Below are 22,169 nucleotides of genomic sequence, written 5' to 3' on the forward strand. Positions count from 1 at the left end.
AAACATTTTCTTTTATCTCCATTTTATAGGAGAGATCATTGGTCTTATGGAGGTTAAATAACTTGCCTATGAACATAGAATCAGAGGGCACAGATTTAGAGTCTAACCAAATTTTTTATACCAAATCTCATGCTTCTTTAATATGCATTATGTTCTATTTCATACTTTGAGTTGTAATACAGATATTTTTTGATTGATTCCACCAAATCACTCCACTTTCAAGGATGAAAGTCACGTGAGTTTTAAATGTAGCAGGAACCCAAGGACATTTGTGACCCATATACTGCCTTTGCTAAGTACTTTCTATCAAATAAGGAAGTTTTATGCCTGTTCTATTCATAGAAATAATTTCAATTCATTGAAATGTGAACCATTAAAGAATTTTAAGCGCTAAATATTGAAATACAATCCTGTTTGCTTTAAAAGATATGTTAAAACAAAGCAAAAATGCCATGGGGTCCTTTAGAAAACAATGTAGTACTCTAAAATATTTCCAGTACAACTAATGTTGCATAAGACTCTGGAAAAGTTAAGAATTCCTATTTGTGTCACCATTGCAGATCTTTATTTACTTTGGTATTTAATTAAAATTTTTACTAAAGTAATAAATAGATTACCACCAAATATGGTGACAGACTTTCTAGCAATTATATGATCATTTTTATTTTGTATTTTTTTTTAGTGACAAGGTCTCACTCTTGTTGGAGTGCAGTGGCATGATCATAGCTCACTGCAGCCTCCAACTCCTGGGCTCAAGCTATCCTCCTATCTCAACCTCCAGAGTACCTGGGATTACAGGCTTGAGCCACCACACCCAGCTATATGATCTTTTATTATTTTTTTTAAGTCATATTCTCTGATACAGAGCAAACTAACAAAGTAAGCCATGTCTTTCCTTAAATTAAAGAAGTAGATTGTACCCCCGACACAATTTGAAATCATTTTTAAGAAACCTATAGAAAAAAAAATGATGTTCTTCAAACTGGTTGACTCCATGAGGTTTGAGTCCTATAAGCATGCTTCTCCAAATGTATGATTTTTTCTACAAGAAGAAACAAATAGAAATTGAGTATTAATTATTTGAGGTTTTAACCTCTCTTCTGTAAGACTGGCTAAGAATAACAAGGCTCTGATCTTGCTTTAGTTCTTAGATTACATCCTGCTCTAGAATGTAACAGAAGACCTTCAGCCCCTTGAACTGCAGTTACCACATTCAAACTGAACCATCTAATGTGGTCCACCTCTATCCAGCCTTCTATTAATAAGCCCAATATGCTGAGCACTTAGATTAAGAAGTGATAAAGCACAGAATTCATCTACTTTCTATGGACTTTAAGTGCTTAAACGAAAGGAGAAGGGGAGCTTAATTCCAAGAGCTGCTGATCTGTCTTAGGCCTTAACCAATCTTTTCTGACACAGATAGGTTCCAGATGAATCCCAGAGTTGGGAACATCATACTAAATATTTCAAAATTCTGAATATACTTCAAAGTATCTACTGCTGTCCTATAACAATTTTTGACTTAGTATCTTGGAGAAATTCTTACCCATGGATGTATATCTGAGTTCATAATAGACATCAATAGAGAAGTGGGATTTGCTTTGCAGAAATTCACTTTATAGCCAAATTTGCTAGCTGCATGTATTTGATAAAGTGAGGCATAAATTTATTTATGTTCGTATTTATCATATCTATATCTGCTTACCTCTCTGGGGTTCCTTCAGACCGAATCTGACAAAAGAAAATTGACTTAGAGGAGAATGTGGTTAGTTCAACAAATAGGATAGATCTTGTTTGGGAGAGCTTAGCATAACATTCATAACCATCTAGTAGAAGCCTTTCAAATAGAGTGTATCATTTAATTGCCTCCCCACTCCCAATCTTCTCCACCTAAAAAATAAAGCTGACTAATAAAGAAAGTATTATTCTCATCGTGTTATTCATGCCCTTATTTTACAGACTAGGAGATAAACGTTTAGTAATGTTATTTGATTTCCTCAAGATCACAAATTTAACAGTGTAGCAATAATCTTTTTTTTTTTTTTTTTTTAAGTTCAGGGTTACAAGTGCAGGTTTGTTATATAGGTAAACTTGTGTCATGGGAGTTTGTTGTACTGATTATTTCATCACTGAGGTACTAAGCCCAGTACCCATTAGTTATTTTTCCTGATCACTTTCTCCAACCTCCTCCCTCCAAAAGGCCCCAGTGTGTGTTGTTCCCCTCCATGTGCCTATATGGGTTCTCATCATTTAACTCCCACTTAAATCTTAAGGGAAAGATTCTTTCAGGCCTTTTAAGCCCGAAGTTTGCCTTTCTTTCTCATTCATGAAACCACATTGTCTTGTTGGTTTCACGTAACAACTTAGTGACCATTTTTCTTCTCTTTCTTACCTATAGTCCTATTTTCCTTTCTTTCTATTGAATTTCTCTTCTTCCTTCTTTACCCAACTGAGAAAAAATAGTTTCTTGAACTCCAAACCCTCTTTGTCTCTAAATTCTCTGATTAGAAATAAGACGCTAGCCAAGCTTTATTTCAGGTCAGAGCAGTCTTGACTCTGATTTGGAAAACTAACTGTGTGTGTAGTGGGGAGGGGTGGGAAAAGTAGGGGCAGAACAGTCCAGACATCCAGGTGGGATTTTTGAGTAGGACTCATCATAGCCCTTAAGAAGCAGGAAGGAGACCTGAAGCCGCAGAGTCATTCATTTGAGCTTCAGATTATTCACTTTCCTAACTAATCAATAATTGTTATAATTAAAATTGATAGCTGCAAATAACATGACAGAGGGCTGCTGCCAGAATACTGATTGTGTCTTTGGCTTGGAAAGATAGGCAGCAGCGTGGAACACTTATTTTCCAATTTGCTTTTAGCTGTGTGCAAATTGCTTTAGCTGTATCCAGCTGATTTAGACCTTGCCTGGAGGTACACTAGATTAATTGGGAGCCACACATTCATTGCTTACAGAATGGACTCTGTAATTGGCGAAATTTGTTAGTGCCAGTTATAAAATAACTATATAGTTCTGTTTTTAGCTGTCCTTTCATTACTCTTTCTGTTAGAGGGGCGTGGAGACAATTAGAACTCATCTGACGATTAAGATCGGTGCTTTTACGTCAGGACTCAAAGGAACGTGTCTACAGTCAATGTTTTATCCAAGCAAATGTTAGTGTGAATATGGTATTGATTTTTTTCAAAAACTGAGAAAGTACTTGAGCACATAAAAGAATTTTTTCATCTTTGTTGTGACTGAGCCTTAGATAAGAGAACCTATTTTATTAGAACTATCAGCAGATTTTTCAAAATGATTCTTTGTTCTCTCTTCTAACTTTATTGGGTTAAATAGAACAAGCACTCTTCCTTGCTTATTGCAAATGAAAGAAATAAGAAAAATCCTGAAGTCACACTCAGGTGTCCTCCAGTTTGTCTTGTTTCTCCCACTTTCTTCTTTGGGTCACAGGGTACCATGGGGCCATCCACACTGCCGACTTAAAATGCCAGATGAATATGAATGAATTCGAAAGTCATTTTTGGCAGAAGGGCATTTTTTAAGAGCACAACCAGGCAGACCAAGGACAAAACATAAGTTATCATTACAGGTTAGGAAAACAAATGTTTTTTTTTTAATCCCTTAAAAAGTGTTTTATGTCAATAGACTTAAATATGCGAAATGGTAAATTACATCTCCCAAACAACTCGTAGTATGTTGAGACGCATGCCAAATTGTCGATGCTATTCCCGCATATATTAAAAAACCATATATACACACAGAGATGTCAGTGAGGACTCTGTCACCTGAGTGACAAAATCCCAACTCAAACTCATTTAAGTAAACAAACAAAAGAGTGGAAGAAGAGTGTGTTTATTAGTTTAGGTAACTAGAAAGTACACAAGGAGACTGTTAGACACTACCAGATTTATGGGCTCAAAAAGGTATCATGACTCTCTTCTTCCATTTCTTGGCTCAATGTTATTTCCTGCTAGCTTCACTTTCAGAAAAGCTCTTACCCCATGGAGGTCCCTGTCAGACCCAGATTTATATTATATCTGTTCAGCACCTCCAATAAAAACAAGATGCTTTTTTCCTAATAGTTTCAGCAAATTCTCAGACCAATAGTGAATTACTTGCCCACTTCCTGAACCACACATTATGGCCAGAAGGGTAGAGTATGCTTATCAACCACACCTGAGCCATGTGCTCGCCTGGACTGAGAGTGAAGGAGGGCAGTCCCCCAGAGGAACACTGAGGTACTGTTACCAAGGAAAGTGGAAATGGATACCAGGCAGGGACAACAACAAATGGCCACAACACTACCCACACTAAAGTTACAGTAAACTATTAGTATCCTTAGTAGTACTACTTACACTTTTCATTCATTGGTGTCTTTGGGATCTAATTAAAACTAAAGATCTTTTCCTGTAGAAAAACACCTATGTGACTATGTCACGCAAGATGTTGCTTGCTATTTCAGATGGGTTCATGCATCCCTAGAGCCCAACCAATAACACAGAAACTAGAAATCTTTCTGAAGTAAAAGATGCTTTTTAAAGTATCCCGTCTTGTATCTAAGTCCCACAATTTTTGGTTTTTCTTTTCCTTCCAATGGCCTTTTTTTCCCCCAAGTAATTTTGTTTGTGAGGAATTCCTCTTACGCAGGTAATTGTTAGCCTTATTGTAGGACAAAGAAGGGAGCAGGCCTTCAGTTCTTGCTTTCAGATTTTAGAAAAGAGAGGGGTTTAAATGAAAACTCAGAAAAAAAAAAAGAGAAAATTACCACAATCATAATGTCCAACTTTTGTTGAACACTTTGCCCTGGAAGATAGAAGGAATTGTCATATTTCAAGACCAATAATTCTTATAAAAATGTATCATGTTCTGTAGCTATAGAGTAAGAGCAAAGTTAATGATAGGATGAGATAGTATCCTAAAAGTGAGTATTAACAAAAGACAAGATTAAAGATATGAATTTAAAAATATATAATATCAATTTCATATATGTACACAGAGAAATATATAGAAAGATGTGTACCAACCAGTGAAAACTGATCCTTTTTAAAGAGTTTAGGAGAAAGAATCAAAGGGACTTCTATTTCCTTCATTCTCATTTAGTTATATATGCCTTGTGCAATGAAAAAAACTGTATGGGCCGGGCGCGGTGGCTCAAGCCTGTAATCCCAGCACTTTGGGAGGCCGAGATGGGCGGATCACGAGGTCAGGAGATCGAGACCATCCTGGCTAACACGGTGAAACCCCGTCTCTACTAAGAAATACAAAAAATAGCCGGGCGAGGTGGCAGCGCCTGTAGTCCCAGCTACTCGGGAGGCTGAGGCAGGAGAATGGCGTGAGCCCGGGAGGCGGAGCTTGCAGTGAGCTGAGATCCGGCCACTGCACTCCAGCCTGGGCGACAGCGCAAGACTCCGTCTCAAAAAAAAAAAAAAAAGAAAAGAAAAAAACTGTATGATAGTAGTGAAAATGTTTAAAGTATGAGAATAAAGATTTCTGATATAAACAAAATGACAATTTGGTCCAGAATTTCTCTTCTCCTGGAAACTGTACTGAGTAACAAGGACTATGGAAACAACTTTTTGGTAAAACTTTATTATTATTATTATTGCTGCCCCAAATAGCAGAGATTAGGCAGAGTACAAAAGGAAGATGTTCTGGAAGCATCAGGGAACAGCCCAGCAAGGGATGAAGGAGCCCAAATTCACAGCAGATCCCAAAAAGCATAAACATACATGCACTGAAAATGAGAGGCATCCACTAAGAAGTGAAAACGAAAGAGAAGGCTGCTGTGAGATGAAACAGAGCTACGATCACGATATCAGGTTCAGAGAGGAAAAGAGAGCCTGCCAAGCATGCAGATATCATATTGAAGCAAAATGTCTCTAAGACAGCAAAAAAACAAGAACCATTACAACGCCTGGAATTTTATCTTGCCCTATTTCCTGCTCCTAACAAAAACATCCTTTAAATAAGTGGTCGAGGAAAATGTAACCCAATCATGTATAACATAATTAGTACAATGTGGTTTTGAAAACATTTTTAGAGCAGTAAAACTTAGAAACGGGTTAAAAAAAAACCACTCTTTAAAAAGATATTGCCATAGAGTAGATAAAATTCATAATTACAAAAAGTATCGTGACTTTTTAAAGTAATAAAAAATTACCTCCATAAAGCAAGACTACAAAATAAAAATATAAGAACAGAGAGAAGACTAAGCACCCAAGGGAGTATAAAATATCACTGACAGAACTTAGGAAATAAATACAAGAAAAAAATTACAGAAATGAATTTTTCTAAATGGAAGGAGCAAAGGGGGAAATGGAAAAAACCCAAAAAGAAATACTAAAGATAGAAATGCAATAAACTAACAAGACAGAAATTTTTTAAAAAATTAAAAAATTGTACAGAAAATAATGGTTATAAAAGACAAAATGTATCTAATTGATCTAGAAATCAAGGATATTCAATGTACACATAATTGGAATCTCCAAAGATGGGAATGTAAAACAGAGCAAGTATTCTGAAATGATCAGCAAATAAACTTTCCTGAAATAAATAAAGATTTGTATCTATACATTCAAAAGGCACATTTTGTATTAGGGAAATCAAAACAGAACAACCAATACTGAGACATAATCTTTTTTTTTTTTTTTTTTTTTAGATTCAAAATAGGCCTTTATTTGTTCATAAAGATGTCTGAATGCAAGATACCCATTTAAGAAGTACAGTGCTAGAAAGAAATTCTATTTAGGCTTGGGGGAAGAACTAAGAAAATATGTATGTATATTTTTTGAGACAAGATTTCACTCTGTTGCCCCAGCTGGAGGGCAGTGGCATGATCATGGCTTGTTGCAGCCTTGACCTCCCATGCTCAAATGGTTCTACCACTTTAGCCTCCAGAGTAACTGGAACTATGGGCGTGGGTCACTACCCCTGGCTATTTTTTTTGTATAGATGGGGTCTTGCTATGTTGCCTAGGCTGGTCTCGAACTCCTGAGACATAATCTTTTTTGTTGTTGTTGTTTATTTGAGACAGAGTTTCACTCTTGTTGTCCAGGCTGGAGTGCAATGGCGTGATCTCAGCTCACTGCAACCTCCACCTCCCGGGTTCAAGTGATTCTCCTGCCTTAGCCTCCCCAGTAGCTGGGATTACAAGCATGTGCCACCATGCCCGGCTAATTTTGTAATTTCTGTACAGACAGGGTTTCTCCATGTTGGTCAGGCTGATCTCGAACTCCCGACCCCAAGTGATCTGCCTGCCTCAGCCTCTGAAACTGCTGGGATTACAGGCGTGAGCCACTGTGCCCGGCAACATAATCTTTTTAACTCTCAGATATGAAGTACCATAACAGGGTACTTAGCCTATTATTAATAAAGATATCTATTTGTTTGCTACTCCATTTGAGCACTTTTCTAATAAAGTTATGGGAATTTTAAGATAAAAAAGTAATATTCTGCACAGCTAGGCAAAAAGATCACATCATTTATAAGGAGGGTTTGGTTTCATTTTGTTTTAGGTATGAAAATGTTTTTATAACCTCTTAAAAATAATAAAAATAGAGGAGAAGGTAGAAAATAGGTGAGGACAAGGAAATGTTATTTAATATTGACCAAGTGATGGAAGGATTAGCACTATAAAGGCAACAACAAAAACGATAAGGCTAAAGTGGAGGAAGGAGAGTACACAGAGAAAGAAGAGAACATCAACTAATCCTATCATGGATGATGGTAAGGAACAAAGAGGATGGGCATTATTAAATAAAGGGAACCTTTGTACAAGGGAGCCTTTGGATGAAGAAGTCTTTGTATGGGGTAATTACGTTTTTATATAATACAAGCAAGTTGTGCAAAATAGTTGCACAAAAATATAAACCTTCCCAAATATCACAAGAATTACAATGTTAAAATTAGCACAAAGATAATATAGTACAGAATAATATGACAGAACAGAGACAAGCATATCTTTTAGAGCCATCAATAAAATGAGCTAAACTTGAGTATTAAAAAAGAGTTTCTGATTGGATTACTAAGAAACTAATCTCTACCCTTCCTAAAAGAAACACACCAAAAACAAATGATTCAGAAAGCTGGGGATGAAAAGGTTGGGCAAAGGTATTCAGGCAAATAAAAAATACTTGCATATATATACAAAAGATCCAGGTTCACCTCCATTGACATAGAAATATATGAGTACATGAGATGGCAATACAAGGCAATTGTTTTACATTAAGAGCTATCTTAAGCCTGCTTACAGCTCCTGGTACCATCAGTGACTCCCAGTCCCTAGAGACTAAGCAGTAGAAAAGCAACGAAGGTAGAAGAAAGCCTTTCTGTTACTCTGGGCATTAACTAATCACAAGTCCCTCACCGAACTCATTTTTCACTAAACATGTAAGGAATCTAAACTGCTCTTTTCAAAGCAGCAGCTCACAGTGCAGAGGAGTCCACTACTTGCTCCTAACTGTCCATCACAACTCATTCTCAAAATGATACGACTTTCTCCATTACTTCGAAATAAGACATCTGCTAAAAGAACATTACATAGACAGCTTCACAATTGATATGTTTAACTCCAAGATGTCTCTTTTTAACTCTGAGATATTAAGTACCATAAGACGGTACTTAGCCTATTATTAATAAAGATATCTATTTATTTGCTACTCCATTTGAGTACTTTTCTCATTAAGCCTATAAGAATATGCATATAATGTTAAGCTAGAGAATAAAATATTATTCACTAATAGCCAAAGACAAACTTTGTATAATTCAAAGCCATTACCATCACTGCAAAAGATTATATAACTAATAAACATTCTCCCTTTATTTAATAGATATTAAATTAATTAAATAGAAATAAATTAAATAGAGGTAGGGATACCAAAAGAGATAGAGATAATTTGGAGACACACCATGCCATGTTGGTGAAAAAAATGTCAGTTTATTTTTAAAGTGATTTATGTCCTTCATTTTAAAAAACCAAATAGTTCATAATTATATTAATTAACAACAATATTTCCTCCCCCCCAGGCTACTTCTTTCCATTTCCCATTCATCATAAATCACTTCTGCTAACAGTTTGAAATACTTTGCTTTCCAGGTATTTCTATCCATATATAAATATACTGCACGAACACACATACACATCTACACACAAACATACACATACATAAACGTCTATTCATTGTTTTTTTTTTCTTTACAGAAATAAGATTGTACTCCTATAACCCTACACATAGTATCTAGCGAATTCACTTGTTAACAATATGTGACGGCCACCATATCATGTAAATACATGAAGACTTATTTCATCATTTTCAAGGCAGCACACTGTGGCCCTGCTGTTACTAGAACACACTGATGGACATTTGGGTAGTTTTCAGTGATTTAAAATGATGCAATGAGCATTTATGTACAGTGTCTTTGCGCAATTGAGGGAGAAGAGCTATGGACTATTTCCCAAAAGGAAATTATTATGTGCATTTACATTTTTGACAAATAGTGCCAAATTTGTCTCTAGTAAATTTCTCACCAACGGTGCAGGAATTTGGACCCACACACCAACATTTAACCTCTGTCATACTGATAGATGAAAAATAATCTGTTGTCCCTTTAATTCATTAAATGACCATCTTTTCATATTTTTCTCAGCCATCACAGTTTCTTTGCTGTTAATGTTGTTTATACCCTTTGCTCATCTTTTCTGTGAGGTTGCCGGCTCAATGCTTTTTACAAATAATTTGAGTATAAAAATTGGCCCTTTGCCTGAGGTATATTTTGCAAGTATTTTCCCATTTCCTGTTTGCTATTTGACTTTATTTATGATGTTAGTCCCCAAGTGCAACTTAAATTTTTTAAAATGTAATCAAATTATCTATCTTTTCCTATATGGCTGTTGAATTTCATGCTATGCACAGAAGCACTGCTCCAATTCCAAGAAGAGAAATAAATTCATCCACATTTTCTTCTAGTAGTGTGATACTTGCACTAAAAGTTTGATCCATCTGGAATTTATTTTGTTGTAAGGCATTATATAATAGGATTCCAGGCTAATTTTTTTCCATATGGCTAACCAATATGTCAAGGTATATTTAGGGCAATACATACCACATTTACTGGTCAAGTAATGTTTTATTACAAATACAGATAAAATTACCTTTATGCTTTCATGTATTAATTTTACTTATTAGTTAGTTAGTTAGTTTGTTTTCTTAGACAGGATCTCTCACTCTATTGCCCAGGCTGGAACGCAGTGGTGTGAACACGACTCACTGCAGCCAGCCTCCAACTCTTGAGCTAAAGTGATCCTCCCACCTCAGCTTCCTGAGTAGCTGGGATTACAAGTGTGTGCCACCATGCCTGGCAGAAACATTAACAGTACACTCTTGTTATTTCATAAGCTTTATGATTTTTTTTTAATAAATATATTCTGCAATTTACAAATAAACAAAATGCAATTGCTAGTTCTGTGTTACAGGAACATGAAAAAGGAATATCCCCTTAATTTCTTTTCAATGAAAGAATCCAGAAAAAAGAAAAAAATGAAAACAATTATACTGCACAAAAACATTTTTAAGTGACTCTTTTAGTAGAGCTTAAATTGGCTTTCAGGGTTTTATATCAGGTAAGATTGCTATGCCCTTTTGCTTCGTAAACAAACACTGCAACATTTCTTTCTTTTTTTTTGATAGGGAGTTTTGCGCTTGTCGCCCCAGGCTAGAATGCAATGGCACAACCTCGGCTCACTGCAACCTCCGCCTCCCGGGTTCAAGGGATTCTCCTGCCTTAGCCTACTGAGTAGCTGGGATTACAGGCACCCGCCACCATGCCGGATAATTTATTTTATTATATTATTATTATCTTTTTCGAGATGGAGTTTCATTCTGTCACCCAGGCTGGAGTGCAATGGCACAGTCTCAGCTCACTGCAACCTCCACCTCCCGTGTTCAAGTGATTCTCCTGCCTCAGCCTCCCAAGTAGCTGGGACTACACGTGCGTGCCACCAAACCTGGCTAATTTTTGTATTTTTAGTAGAGACGGAATTTCACCATGTTGGCCAGGCTGGTCTCGAACTCCTGACCTCAGGTGATCCGCCCGCCTCGGCCTCCCAAAGTGCTGAGATTACAGGCGTGAGCCACTGCGCCTGGCTCAACATTTCTATCAGTAGGAAACATGTTGGTGTTCTGTCCCAGCTAACTCAAATCATGAAAATAGTGCAAAGTATAAAATATCATATTATTCAAAATCTATTCAAATGGGCAGAAGGAAATAGATAAGGACTAACTGAAACAGGACATCTTGGGGGGAAAGTCAAGTTTATTGTAAAAATTGAACAATCGGTTAAAAAGCAACTGTGTCCCTTGATCTTAAAGGTGCTAATTTATCTCCTCCTGTCTGCAAACTTCTCCCATTATTCTTCTTCCAGACTGGCTGGATCTGCTCTCTAGGCTGACCCACGTCTGCTGTTGCCCAGTGCCTCCTTTCATCCTGGAGTGGCTGCCTTATCCCACACTTTCTTCTCACTTTTTCGTCATTGCAAAATTGGAATGACTGGTAGGCAAACAAGTGAAATTAATACCCATTATTCTTCCCCCCGCCAACTACCCATAACTCACATTGTCAGCAGCTTTTATAAAACACCACTCTTCAAAGAAGCAGCTGGCACCTTCCTCTATAATTTTTCTTACCTCCTACCTTTCCTAAAATCTTCCATGCATGTGACAAAGAATCATCTAAACAGGCAGCTCCTTCATTCCCTTTAAAGTAAAAATGAAGTTCTTACAAGAGTATACAAGATCCTAGTTAATATGTCACTTTCCCAACCCAAGCACACACACAACTCTTGGGCCTCATGCAATGACCATTTTCTGAATTGAGAATATTCAATTCTATTAGAGAAGGCAAAGAAATAAATTAAACTGATGCAAATCATTAGATGTGTTAAGCATAGATAATTAAATTATTTACCTGGGAGATATGTTAGACGGATAAAGTAAGTAGAGCATATATGTTTGAACCTAGTTAGGAAGGCAAGGAAGAACCAAGTAAATACTAAATATTCATAGCTGGGTGCAGTGGCTCACGCCTGTAATCCCAGCACTTTGGGAGGCCGAGGCGGGAGGATCATGAGGTCAGGAGATTGAGACCATCCTGGCTAACACGGTGAAACCCGTCTCTACTAAAAATACAAAAAATTAGCCGGGCGTGGTGGCGGGCGCCTGTAGTCCCAGCTACTCAGGAGGCTGAGGCAGGAGAATTGCGTGAACCCGGGAGGCAGAGCTTGCAGTGAGCCGGGATCACGCCACTGCCCTCCAGCCTGGGTGACACAGCAAGACTCCATCTCAAAAAAAAAAAAAAGTACTAAATATTCATGATACACCAAATATACATGAGAAACGTGAAGCACTGAATATTTATTGTATCCTAAATATAAATGAGGTCATGAAGCACTCACTATCCATGAAGTCTTATTTCAGCCACTCAGTGACACCCATGAAGGGCCTCAGCTGCCCTCTACCCTGGAGATGCAAATAAAGCCCTTAACTGCTCATCAGGCTAATGCTAAAGCCCTTGGCCAGACTCTCCAATAGAGCAGGCATGTGCTCACTTCAGGCACCTTCCAATTTCCTCGTCCTCTATTTGGTCCCTCATAACCACATTACCAGACGGAAAGGCCGATGCAGCACAAAGAACGACAAGATATGTGATCATTGTGCAACCCTAAATTCAGGTCCTGTGGCCCTTCCATTTGCTTGTGCTCCCCAGCCTAGGTGCATTAATGTAGCACTTTTTTTTTTTTTTTTTTTTTTTTTTTTGAGACAGGGTCTGACTCTGTCGCCAAGGCTGGAGTATAGTGGTACAATCATAGCTCACTGCAGCCTCAAACTCCTGGCCTGAAACAATCCTCCTGCCTCAGCCTCCCAAGTAGCTAAGACTACAGATATGCACCTCCATACTCAGCTAATTTTTTAGTTTGTTTTTTTTTTTTTTTTTTTTTGTAGAGACAAGGTCTCATTACATTGCCCAGGCTGGTCTTGAACTCCTGGCCTCAAGTGATCCTTCCACCTCAGCCTCTTGTGTTACTGGGATTACACATAAGAGCCACCATGGCTGGCCTCCTCTCCATTTTATTCAACTTGCTTCTCACTGTATGCTTTAGTTTAAAATGCTTCAGCAAACTCTGATCTGTGCATTTTAAATCTGCCTTTCCCACAATTACAGGATAGCGTGTCTGACTGTGTAGCTGAAGGTAACTGTAGCCTCAAGGTTGTATCCACACAACACCTCATCTGCCATTCTGCCCCTCACCTGTACTCCAACCACAATGTTTCCCATGCTTTCCCTTAAACACTCCAGACACATTCTCACCTTAGGACCTTTGCACCTGCTCTTCCCCCTGCCTGAAACATTTCCTCAGACATCTGCATGACTTGCTCCTTTAGTGCCTTCAGATGTCTCTTCCCTGAATCTTCTACAGAAAATTACATCATTTTCCCAACAACAATTTCCAATTCTCTAACACCAACTGGGTGTCCTACAACCCAGTTCAATTTGGACATTACTTGGAGTGAGTGCAGATCCATAGAGTTAAGGATTCAGTCCCACAAGACTTCCTTCACTTCAGGTGCCAGCCACAAACAGGGTCCCCATACTACCTGCATTTCTGCCCAGCCAACTACAAATCATGATCCCCTTGTGGTTCAATAATTTGCAAAAATGGCTCACAGAACTCAGGAAAGAGTTACAATCTCAGTTTTACTATGAAGAATACAACACAGAACAGCCCAATAGAAGAGATATATAAGACAAGGTATGGAGACAGGGGTGGCACAGAGCTTCCACGCCCTCTCCAGGCATGCCACCACCCAGCACATGGGTTCAGCAGCCCAGTTCACCAGCTCCCTAAACCTCGTTGTTGAAGAGTTTTTATTGAAGCGTCATTATATAGCCATGGCTGATTCAATCACTAGCCATTGGTGACTGGACTCAATCTCCAGTCCTTCTTCCCCCAAAAAGTTCCAACCCTCTAATCACGAGGTTGGGTCCTCTGACGACCAGCCCCTTCCTGAAGCTACCCAAGGACCCGCCAAGGGAACTTCATTAGCATAAAGCCAGGTAAGGTCCAAAGGGGTTCATTATGAAAAGTAAAACCTTCTAGAGGTTGTGGGTGAGGGAGATTCTCAAAGAAAGGAGGCAGATCAATGGCATCTCTACTGTATCCTGCCATGACATTTGCTCACTCATTCATTTGACAATATTTAAGAGCCTATTTTAGGCAAAACAGTGTTCTGGGTGCTGGAGACAGAATAGTAGGAAAAAATGATTAGGTCCCTGGTCTTATGGAGTTTACATTCTAATGAGAGGAGAGGCCATAATCAGATATACAAACAAATATATAACATGTCATTTGGTGGTAAACACTATGGAAAAAGTAAAGTAGGACAAAAGAGGAAGTACTCAGGGAAAAGGGGGACATTTCTATTTTTGTGGTATAAAAAATAAGTGTGTGCGTGTGTATGTGTGTGTATACATATGTGTGTGTGTATATATACATATATATATAGTCTTTGTCTGCCACCCCACAATTGCTGGCACAGAGCTCCTAAAATCCTTGGAATCTCCTAAGTCACAGGAGTGTTGACAGTCCTATATAATTCCATACACTTCTCCCAAATCTGGCCCAGCCACATTTGGTTATTCCTTGGACAGAAATCCACTGCACTTGGCACAGGAATTTGGAGTGCAAACTGAAAGTCTAGGTCAGTTAAATGATGGTGAGAAATGAGCCCCCGTGAACTCCATAGCACTCCCAGGCCACGTTCAATGACAAGAACAGGGAAGTCACAAAGAGGTAGAAACAGTCTGTCAGCAGAAGCAGGAGAATGGGACAGAGACACCAAGAGAAGGAGAGGTAAGAGATGATGTGATATTCGAGGAATATTTAGGGATTTTCTAGACACCAACAATCACTATGACCTGCCAATTCCCTCCTATCCTTGGATAGTCTGAGACAGATTCTTATACGCTTTCAATAAACCTTCTTTTTAACTAAGCTGGTTTGCTTGATTGCTCCTGGTCATAAATGTTCCCTCGACAAAGGGCTTACATGAAAGTGGTGTGGGGAGTCAAAAGAAGCCAAAAGTAGGAGCCAGCTTAGCAACTGTTCCCACCCCATACTGCCCAGCCTCCACTCCCTCAGCAAGCTCATTCTATCCTGTGGCCCTGGGGCCTGGCCACTTCAATCCTTTTTTCTTGAGAATCTGCAATTTGAACTGGGAGATGACAGACAGTATTGCCAGTCAGGCGAGGTCATGTGTTTGGAGAATCAGAGAGAGCCAGTGTGCAGAGACAGGAATGGGGCAGAGGAGGAGTAACAAAAAAAAAAAAAGCAGACAAAACAAGCCATGATGTGTGTGAGAGAGAAGCTTCCATGGTGCCTAGATCTCCTCAGTCCCACCCAGCGCCAGCCCCTAGGAAGCTTGGACACAGCTGTCACCCTTGCCCCTGTAAGAACCCCTCTGCTCTTACATTAAATCTGCCTACTTTGCTTATGTTTGCTTGAATAGATTTCTGTGATTTATACCTTAAACGTCCTTGTCCAAGGCACAGTGGCCCTGGAAAGCAGGGGAGCCCTGCCAAGCATTCAGAGGGAGGCTTCTAGGCCTGCGGAGTTGCTGACATGGAGTGGGACAAGATTAGAGATTCTCGGCCTCCCAGGAGGATATCACATTCACGTTAGGTACCAATTCATCAATTTCCACCGCCGGATGATAACAAGGGAGTCCCTCCTCTAGCTCACCTGGGAAGGCCGCTTGTTCACCTACCGTAGCACACCGCATCCACTGGAATCAGTCACAGGAATGTCCCTGGGCCCCATAGGCTTCCAGAAACTACACTGCCACAGCGTGAGGACTGTCAAGCTGGAAGCCATTTAGAGGCTGGCTGCTCACAGGTACCGGGCGAGCTCGGTGTTGGCTCTCTCTGCTTCTGACTCCTCAACTCCCTGCCAGTGCCTGACAGGGGTGGAGTGACTCACAGCATCTCCCTACCTCTGGGCACATCTGTGGCTCCCCAGTGTCCCGTTATGACCCAGCCCACAGCACTGCAGGGTCAGAGGCTTCCTCGGCTGTCTGCTGGGGCCTCTCCATGAGTCATCCCTGCTTCCGCCCTCAGCGGAGGCAGCCCTGACTGCGGGACGGTCTGGTCACCAAGCTGTTGTCATAAAATCCACCTTTTATGGTCTGCCTCCCAGTATCTTACCACTGAGGGGATGGTGGGGGCTGGCGGTGGCAGACACATGGGCACCTGGGGGTTTCTGAGGCTGAGCACAGCAGGCTCCCAGGTTTATGAGCTTTCGAGGCAGAGTCTCACGGTGAGTGCTTGTCTTCATGGCAGACCTTCTTGGCCAGCACTAGGTCTGCAGAGTTCAGCTTTGCTCAGCTTTACGGAGACACCTATGTGCTCATCCAGAGGTGGGAGGGGGCTGCCCCACTCTGTCTATAAGTGGGAGAAGGCAGGGCCTGGGCATCCTGTCCCCAGGACACAGGACCTGGGCACCCAGTCCCTAGCCCCCTCACAGGTACTGAGGAAATACTTCCTGAATGAATTCTGCCTCATGTCCTGCTCACCCACTTTCAAAATTCCTTCTTTTGAAGGAATTAATCCCACCCCAAGGGTTTGCAGTCACTAGATATGCTGGGGGGGTCACTCCCCACCACTCACCCAATCAGGGACAAATTCAGGTTGGTAGAGGGGCAGGAAAATGAGGCTACCAGCTGCGTCATGGAAGAGAAAGAAAAGAAAGACGGCAGGTTTCTGAATCTCTTCATGTTCTTTTGGAACAGTGCGTTCAGTGCAGCCCCGTGCCCGCTATCCTAATTCTGCCTCATCACCAGATTCTCTAAGGAAAAATCAGTTATAGCGGAGGGTCTCTGTGAGTTCTGCTGGAGTGCAAACAACTGTCTGCCTCCCATACACACTCATCCCAGACTTACACCTCAGGAGAACCCAGAGGACACTAGGAGAATCTACCACGGTTCACTAGCCTCAAGGAAAGGTTCATGCCTCAGAAAACAAAATATTCATCCGCCTCTTCATTCTCTCCAACAGAATCCTAGTTCTTAAGCCATGAGCCACTCTTCCCATACATGACTCAGGGGCAGATTCTCATCCGTCTTAGCCTGAGGAACTCATGGCAATCCCATTCTCTTGTGGTGATGTTTCAGGAGTGAGCATGTGTCCTGGTTCTGGCCAAGGATACGGGAGGGATGCCTGCCAGAGGCGTCTGAGGAAGGTTTCTTCCCTCCTAAGAGACACAGGAAGACACAGTTCTCTCCCCTGGACACTGATGTCTCCAGACAGAGATCTGGAACTCCTTTGGCCCTAACACAGGGGACAAGGCCAGGAAGACTGAGCAAAGAGTATCACAGAGCAGAGTCAGCAGCATGAAGGATAATGTCTGGAGATCACCCTGCTCTTGGCTTCGTGTTAGGGGAAAGAACACATTTCCTTGTAGTTGGTGGCAGTTTCAGTCATGGTTTCCGTTACAGGCAGCTGAAAACATCCAGCTGTACAGCAGCCTTGCTAGAGACAGTCTCCCTCTCCATGGTTATTACGCTGAAAGGTCATCCCCACTAGGCTAGGGATTCCACTCCCCTTCCCCCATCCTGGAAAATTCCAGTCTGGTCTAGGAGGATAGGTTGGGTGGCTGGACCACCTTCTCTGGAGAGTGATGAGGAAGATGGAACTACTTCCTCTTTCAGACCTGTAGTTAGTTCAGTGACCTCCAGTGATTAAACGGGGGCCAGGATGCCTTCATTCACTGGCCCCTGCCACCCTTATTAGGAAGAATTTTTCAATTTCTGTGTTTTGCCCCAATACATACTATTTAGAGCAAAGTCCTCACAAAAGCCAAGAAAAATCTAGGCATTCATTTTTTGAGGTTCTCACCATATGGAAATAAAGAAGCAATTTCAATATAATACTGCAGAAATTATAATTTAAATGTTTACATCTTGCAAGTAGTTTCACATATTCTCTTGTCCCCCAGTACACACAAAATACACTGGAGAAGGATCTGGTTAGGGGAAGATGTTTAAAGAGTTACAGCTGAGGTTTGAACATCCTTCTTTCTAATATTTTCAAAAATCCCCCGAGACAGTAAGAATGACATCATTTGTAGATAATTACAAGTACAAATTTGGGGCCCTTTGTCAGAACGTTGGAATGACCCTTTGTAGGAGCCCATGATAGTCTCTGCCAGAATCACAAAAGTATCAGCCTTCCCACCAGCCTCTGACACCCAAGCACCAGTTCCCATGAAGCCCAGCTCCTGTATTCTGAGCTTCTAGTCATCAGATACATATGGTAGAGTATTGAAAAAGCAAGGGCCACCATGACAATGAGAAAACAAAAAAAGGTAACCCTTTCAGCAACTTCTGCCAGCAATGCACTGAAGAGCCACTAGGCTCTCAGGATCCTGGGCCTCAAATGTGGAGTTTAACAAGGGTCTGACACCTGGCTCCAGCAGAGGCTGCACAGGGGCTTTGTCTCATAGCAGCCTGGAGAGACACACCGTTATTTGCCCCTCTGAAATAAGCACTTTAGCAAAGGAAAATCTTGTCGATTCCCTAGGGAGTGTATTATCCCTTCTCTGAAGCAGTATAGCATAGTGGTTACGGTCCTGTCACTCACATAGTGGTGTGAACTTGGGCAAATTACTTTAGCTTGGTGCCTCAGTTCTTCCAGCTCTAAAATGGGAATAGTATTTGGGTGGCTATGAGAACTAAATGAGTTGTCACATGTGAACTGCAAAGCAAATATACTATAATTTTGATGATGGTCATTATACCAGTTGTAATATTTTATATTATACAGTAGAACTATTATACTATTATTATTGTGTTAATAATACTGCCCAGGCAGAAAGGAATTTGTGTTGGGTGGTGTGGCAGGCAGAGTGGTAGCCCCCAAAGATGTCCATGTCCTAATCCCCAGAATCTGTGATTCTGTTGTTATATGGCAAAGTGGAATTAAGATTGTAGATGGAAATAAAATTGCTAATTGGGTGACGTTGAGACAAGGAGATGATACTGGATGATCTGGATGGACTCTATCTAACCAAAGATCATTATAAGAGGGTGGCAGGAGAGCCAAAGAAGACGTGATGATAGTATGAAAGTAAAAGAGAAAAAAATAACACTTCCATAAATCAGTAGAAATTTGGGTCAATAAGTAACAATTCTCATTCCCCAACTTTTCTGACTAAAGAAATCACGGTTGGTTGAAACACTGAAGGTAAATAAATAACTTCCAAAGTTTCCAATAGTTGAAAGGAGGAATAGTGCCATGTTAAGTCTCCTTGCCTGAAATTGGGGGGTGTGAGGGTGACACCCTTGAAAGTTCTAGGGGTCATGATTTAGTTCCATAAGAATTTAGTTTCTTGCAGAGGTGGCCAACAGCCTTCGTGTTGCATGTCAACTTTGGTCTGTTTTTTAGGGGCTACTGGGAAAGCTGTACTGAGGAAGTTAAGAGGTCTCACACACATTCAGGTGGAGAGAACACTGCAATGATTAGCCACGTCTGTTATGGACACAGGAAAGAAGCTTTGTTCCATTGTACTACTTGCCATTCCAGGTATTACCGACAGGGACATGACAACAGCTGGCCAAGGGTCAGGCCAGTCTGATCAGACCTAAACCTAGACTTGTCCATGGGTGTTATCGTGCCATGTGCTCTTGATAGCCCTGGACACTTTAACTTTCTCCATATTGCAGATTTTGATGTTTCCTTTCATTTTATTTTCAAATGTCTAAGTGGAAAAAAAAAAAAAAAAAAAAAACTTCACTGAAATGTATAGTGTATGTGAGAATCTCTCAAAGTTTGTTCCTGTATATGAAAGAAACGCCTCTACCTGTGTGAAGAAAATCTGAGTTCCATTCCAGCAGCTCAATTAAGATTTATCCATTTTTTCCAGGTTTTCCACAGACAGTCTTCATTCCAGAAAAAATAATATGTATTTTTAGTGGGCTAGCGTTGCTAATTGACATGCTGTGAAATGAATCTGGCCCTCAGATGTGGTTTTAAAATTGAATTCATCTTCAACCTAAAAGAACTACTGATTATGATGTTAAAATCTGGGTCATCCAATTCTTTTTAACGAGGTGGAGGTCTGGTCCAACTTTATCCACATTGGTCGAATGAGTATCCCCATTCTATTTACATTCTAGTTACAAGGAACCATCGATGGTTTTCCTATCTCTAAAAGCAACAAAGAACAATAGAACTCAGCACTCTACCTGTGGGGCAGGGCCTAGGCATGAGTTCTAAATTTCATACGACCTGTTGGTTGTCACGATTTGTTGGGGAGGTTGCTACTAGCATCTCCAGAGTAGAGGTCAGGGGTACTGCTAAATATACTACAATGCACAGAACAGTAAAGAATTATCTGGTCTCCTATGTCAATAGTGCCAAGGTTGAGAACTCACCCCTTGCTTAAAAGAGTGATTTTGTCAAGAAAAATGAAAAGTCAGACTGGGGGCTTTGCTTTGTTTTCTCTTCTAAAGTTAACTGAAAGTAAACAACATTTATGACTCAGGCTACTGCAAGAAGCAGGGAATGGATGACTGTGGTTAGTGACAAAAACAATAATAAATGGCTTTGTCTGTCTTGTCTCTTTTTCAGAGTCAGGGAAGGAATGAAATGACCAGTAATTATCATTTAAACTGCTGTTTTTATCCTGCATCAATCAGAGCCATTCATTCTGGTTACTCACAGACCCTTGGGCTGAAACCACACTAAATCAGGGTCACAGCCAGTGTGAATGTATAAGGCCACACTTTTTACTCTGCAAGTGTTAATGACCTGGGCTGAACAGCAATGGCAAGTTTCCATGAAAAAGCCATCTGAGATTGTAATCTAGGAATGAATGGTTCTATACGGAGCCTATTACCTGGTTTTTAATATTCTGTATTCAACGGGACCACAGCTGTAAACAACTCTTCACTCCCATTTCTCCATGAAGTTAATTTGCACTGTGTCAGCACTGCAGGCTTTTTGCATATGTTCAGGACAAGCTGATATGAGCAGGCCTGGAATGAGTAATGTTTAGTAAAATCAATAAACCCTATTATTAGTCACTAAAGGGACTGATTTTATGTCTATAAAAGTAAAACAATTAGAACGTATTAATGGCAGATTCATCATAGTAATATAATGGAGCCAAGTATGCTTGTCTTTTGGGACTCTTTAATTTACCATTCGGTACTGACTATATACTCAGCCAGAGAAATGGCACACATAATATAAATAAGCCCTGGCCTTTGGCAATTCATATTGCCATCAGTAAAGACAACACTGTAACAGTAAGAGGAAGAAACAAAACTTCATTTAGTGATTAATGTAAACCAGTCATGAATAATGTTCCAGTAAAAGCCTAGGGGAAGAGCCTATTCAAATTGCAATGTGCTTTTGGTCATATATCTCTTTGTATTTATCAGCATTCCTGTTTATTACAGTAGCAGAGTTAAACATGGTCCAATGCAGCTATTTATAACCTATTTACTTAACCACCTAATTAGAAGTGATTTTAAAAAGCCTGGTATGTAATAAACATACATCTAGTCATTTTGCAACTGAAAGGGAAGATTGACTTCCATATATATTATTAAGAGCAAGAAAATCATCAGGAGTCCAGAGTATCACCCAGCTACCAACAAGAACATGAAAATTCAGCGGGTGAAGATATAAGTTGACCTTAGTTCTGCTTCTGTGCTTTGACAGTTAAGGGGTTGGTCAAGAACTGAATCAGCATGTAGGCAACCAACAGATGCCAACTATATTCTGAACAGAGAAAACATACTTGCTTAACTGGTATAAGAAAATTACCTCAAGTCTTCAAGGAGAATCAAGATGTCGTATAAAAATGAGAAAGCTTTGATAGCTTAAAAATGATGAAAAATATGTGAAATACTCTTATGTGTAGGATTAAACACCATAAACAATGTTCTTATAAATGACAACTTGGATGAAATTCAAAAGAAAAACTGAGAACTAACAGAAAAGTATCTTCCTCCTGAACTCCATTAAGAACATAGACTAGACATGTAAGTCAAGCAGCAAAGGCAACACGTTAAGGTGGTCTTTCAAAATCAAGGGAAACATTTCTTTT

General features: G+C 40.1%; 1 protein-coding gene across 6 annotated transcripts in view; it reads right to left on the bottom strand.

Annotated features, from left to right (window-relative positions):
• Positions 1-813: 813 nt before the first annotated feature.
• ZNF608 (zinc finger protein 608) overlaps positions 814-22,169 on the bottom strand; it is a 135,603-nt gene continuing 114,247 nt past the window's right edge. For 5 of the 6 annotated variants that reach the window (XM_009208996.4, XM_009209004.4, XM_009208995.4 and 2 more), the window contains 2 exons: positions 1,706-1,731; positions 814-1,042 (listed from right to left, as the gene is read on the bottom strand). In XM_009208996.4, coding sequence (XP_009207260.1) covers positions 978-1,042; positions 1,706-1,731 — 91 coding nt within the window. In that variant the 3' untranslated portion in view covers positions 814-977. Of the gene's footprint in view, positions 1,043-1,705; positions 1,732-20,951; positions 21,091-22,169 lie in introns of those variants that run through there. The other variant, XM_009209002.4, reaches the window with a different exon arrangement.

This window comes from Papio anubis, chromosome 5 (genome assembly GCF_008728515.1).
Source record: "Papio anubis isolate 15944 chromosome 5, Panubis1.0, whole genome shotgun sequence".
Lineage (NCBI taxonomy): Eukaryota > Metazoa > Chordata > Mammalia > Primates > Cercopithecidae > Papio > Papio anubis.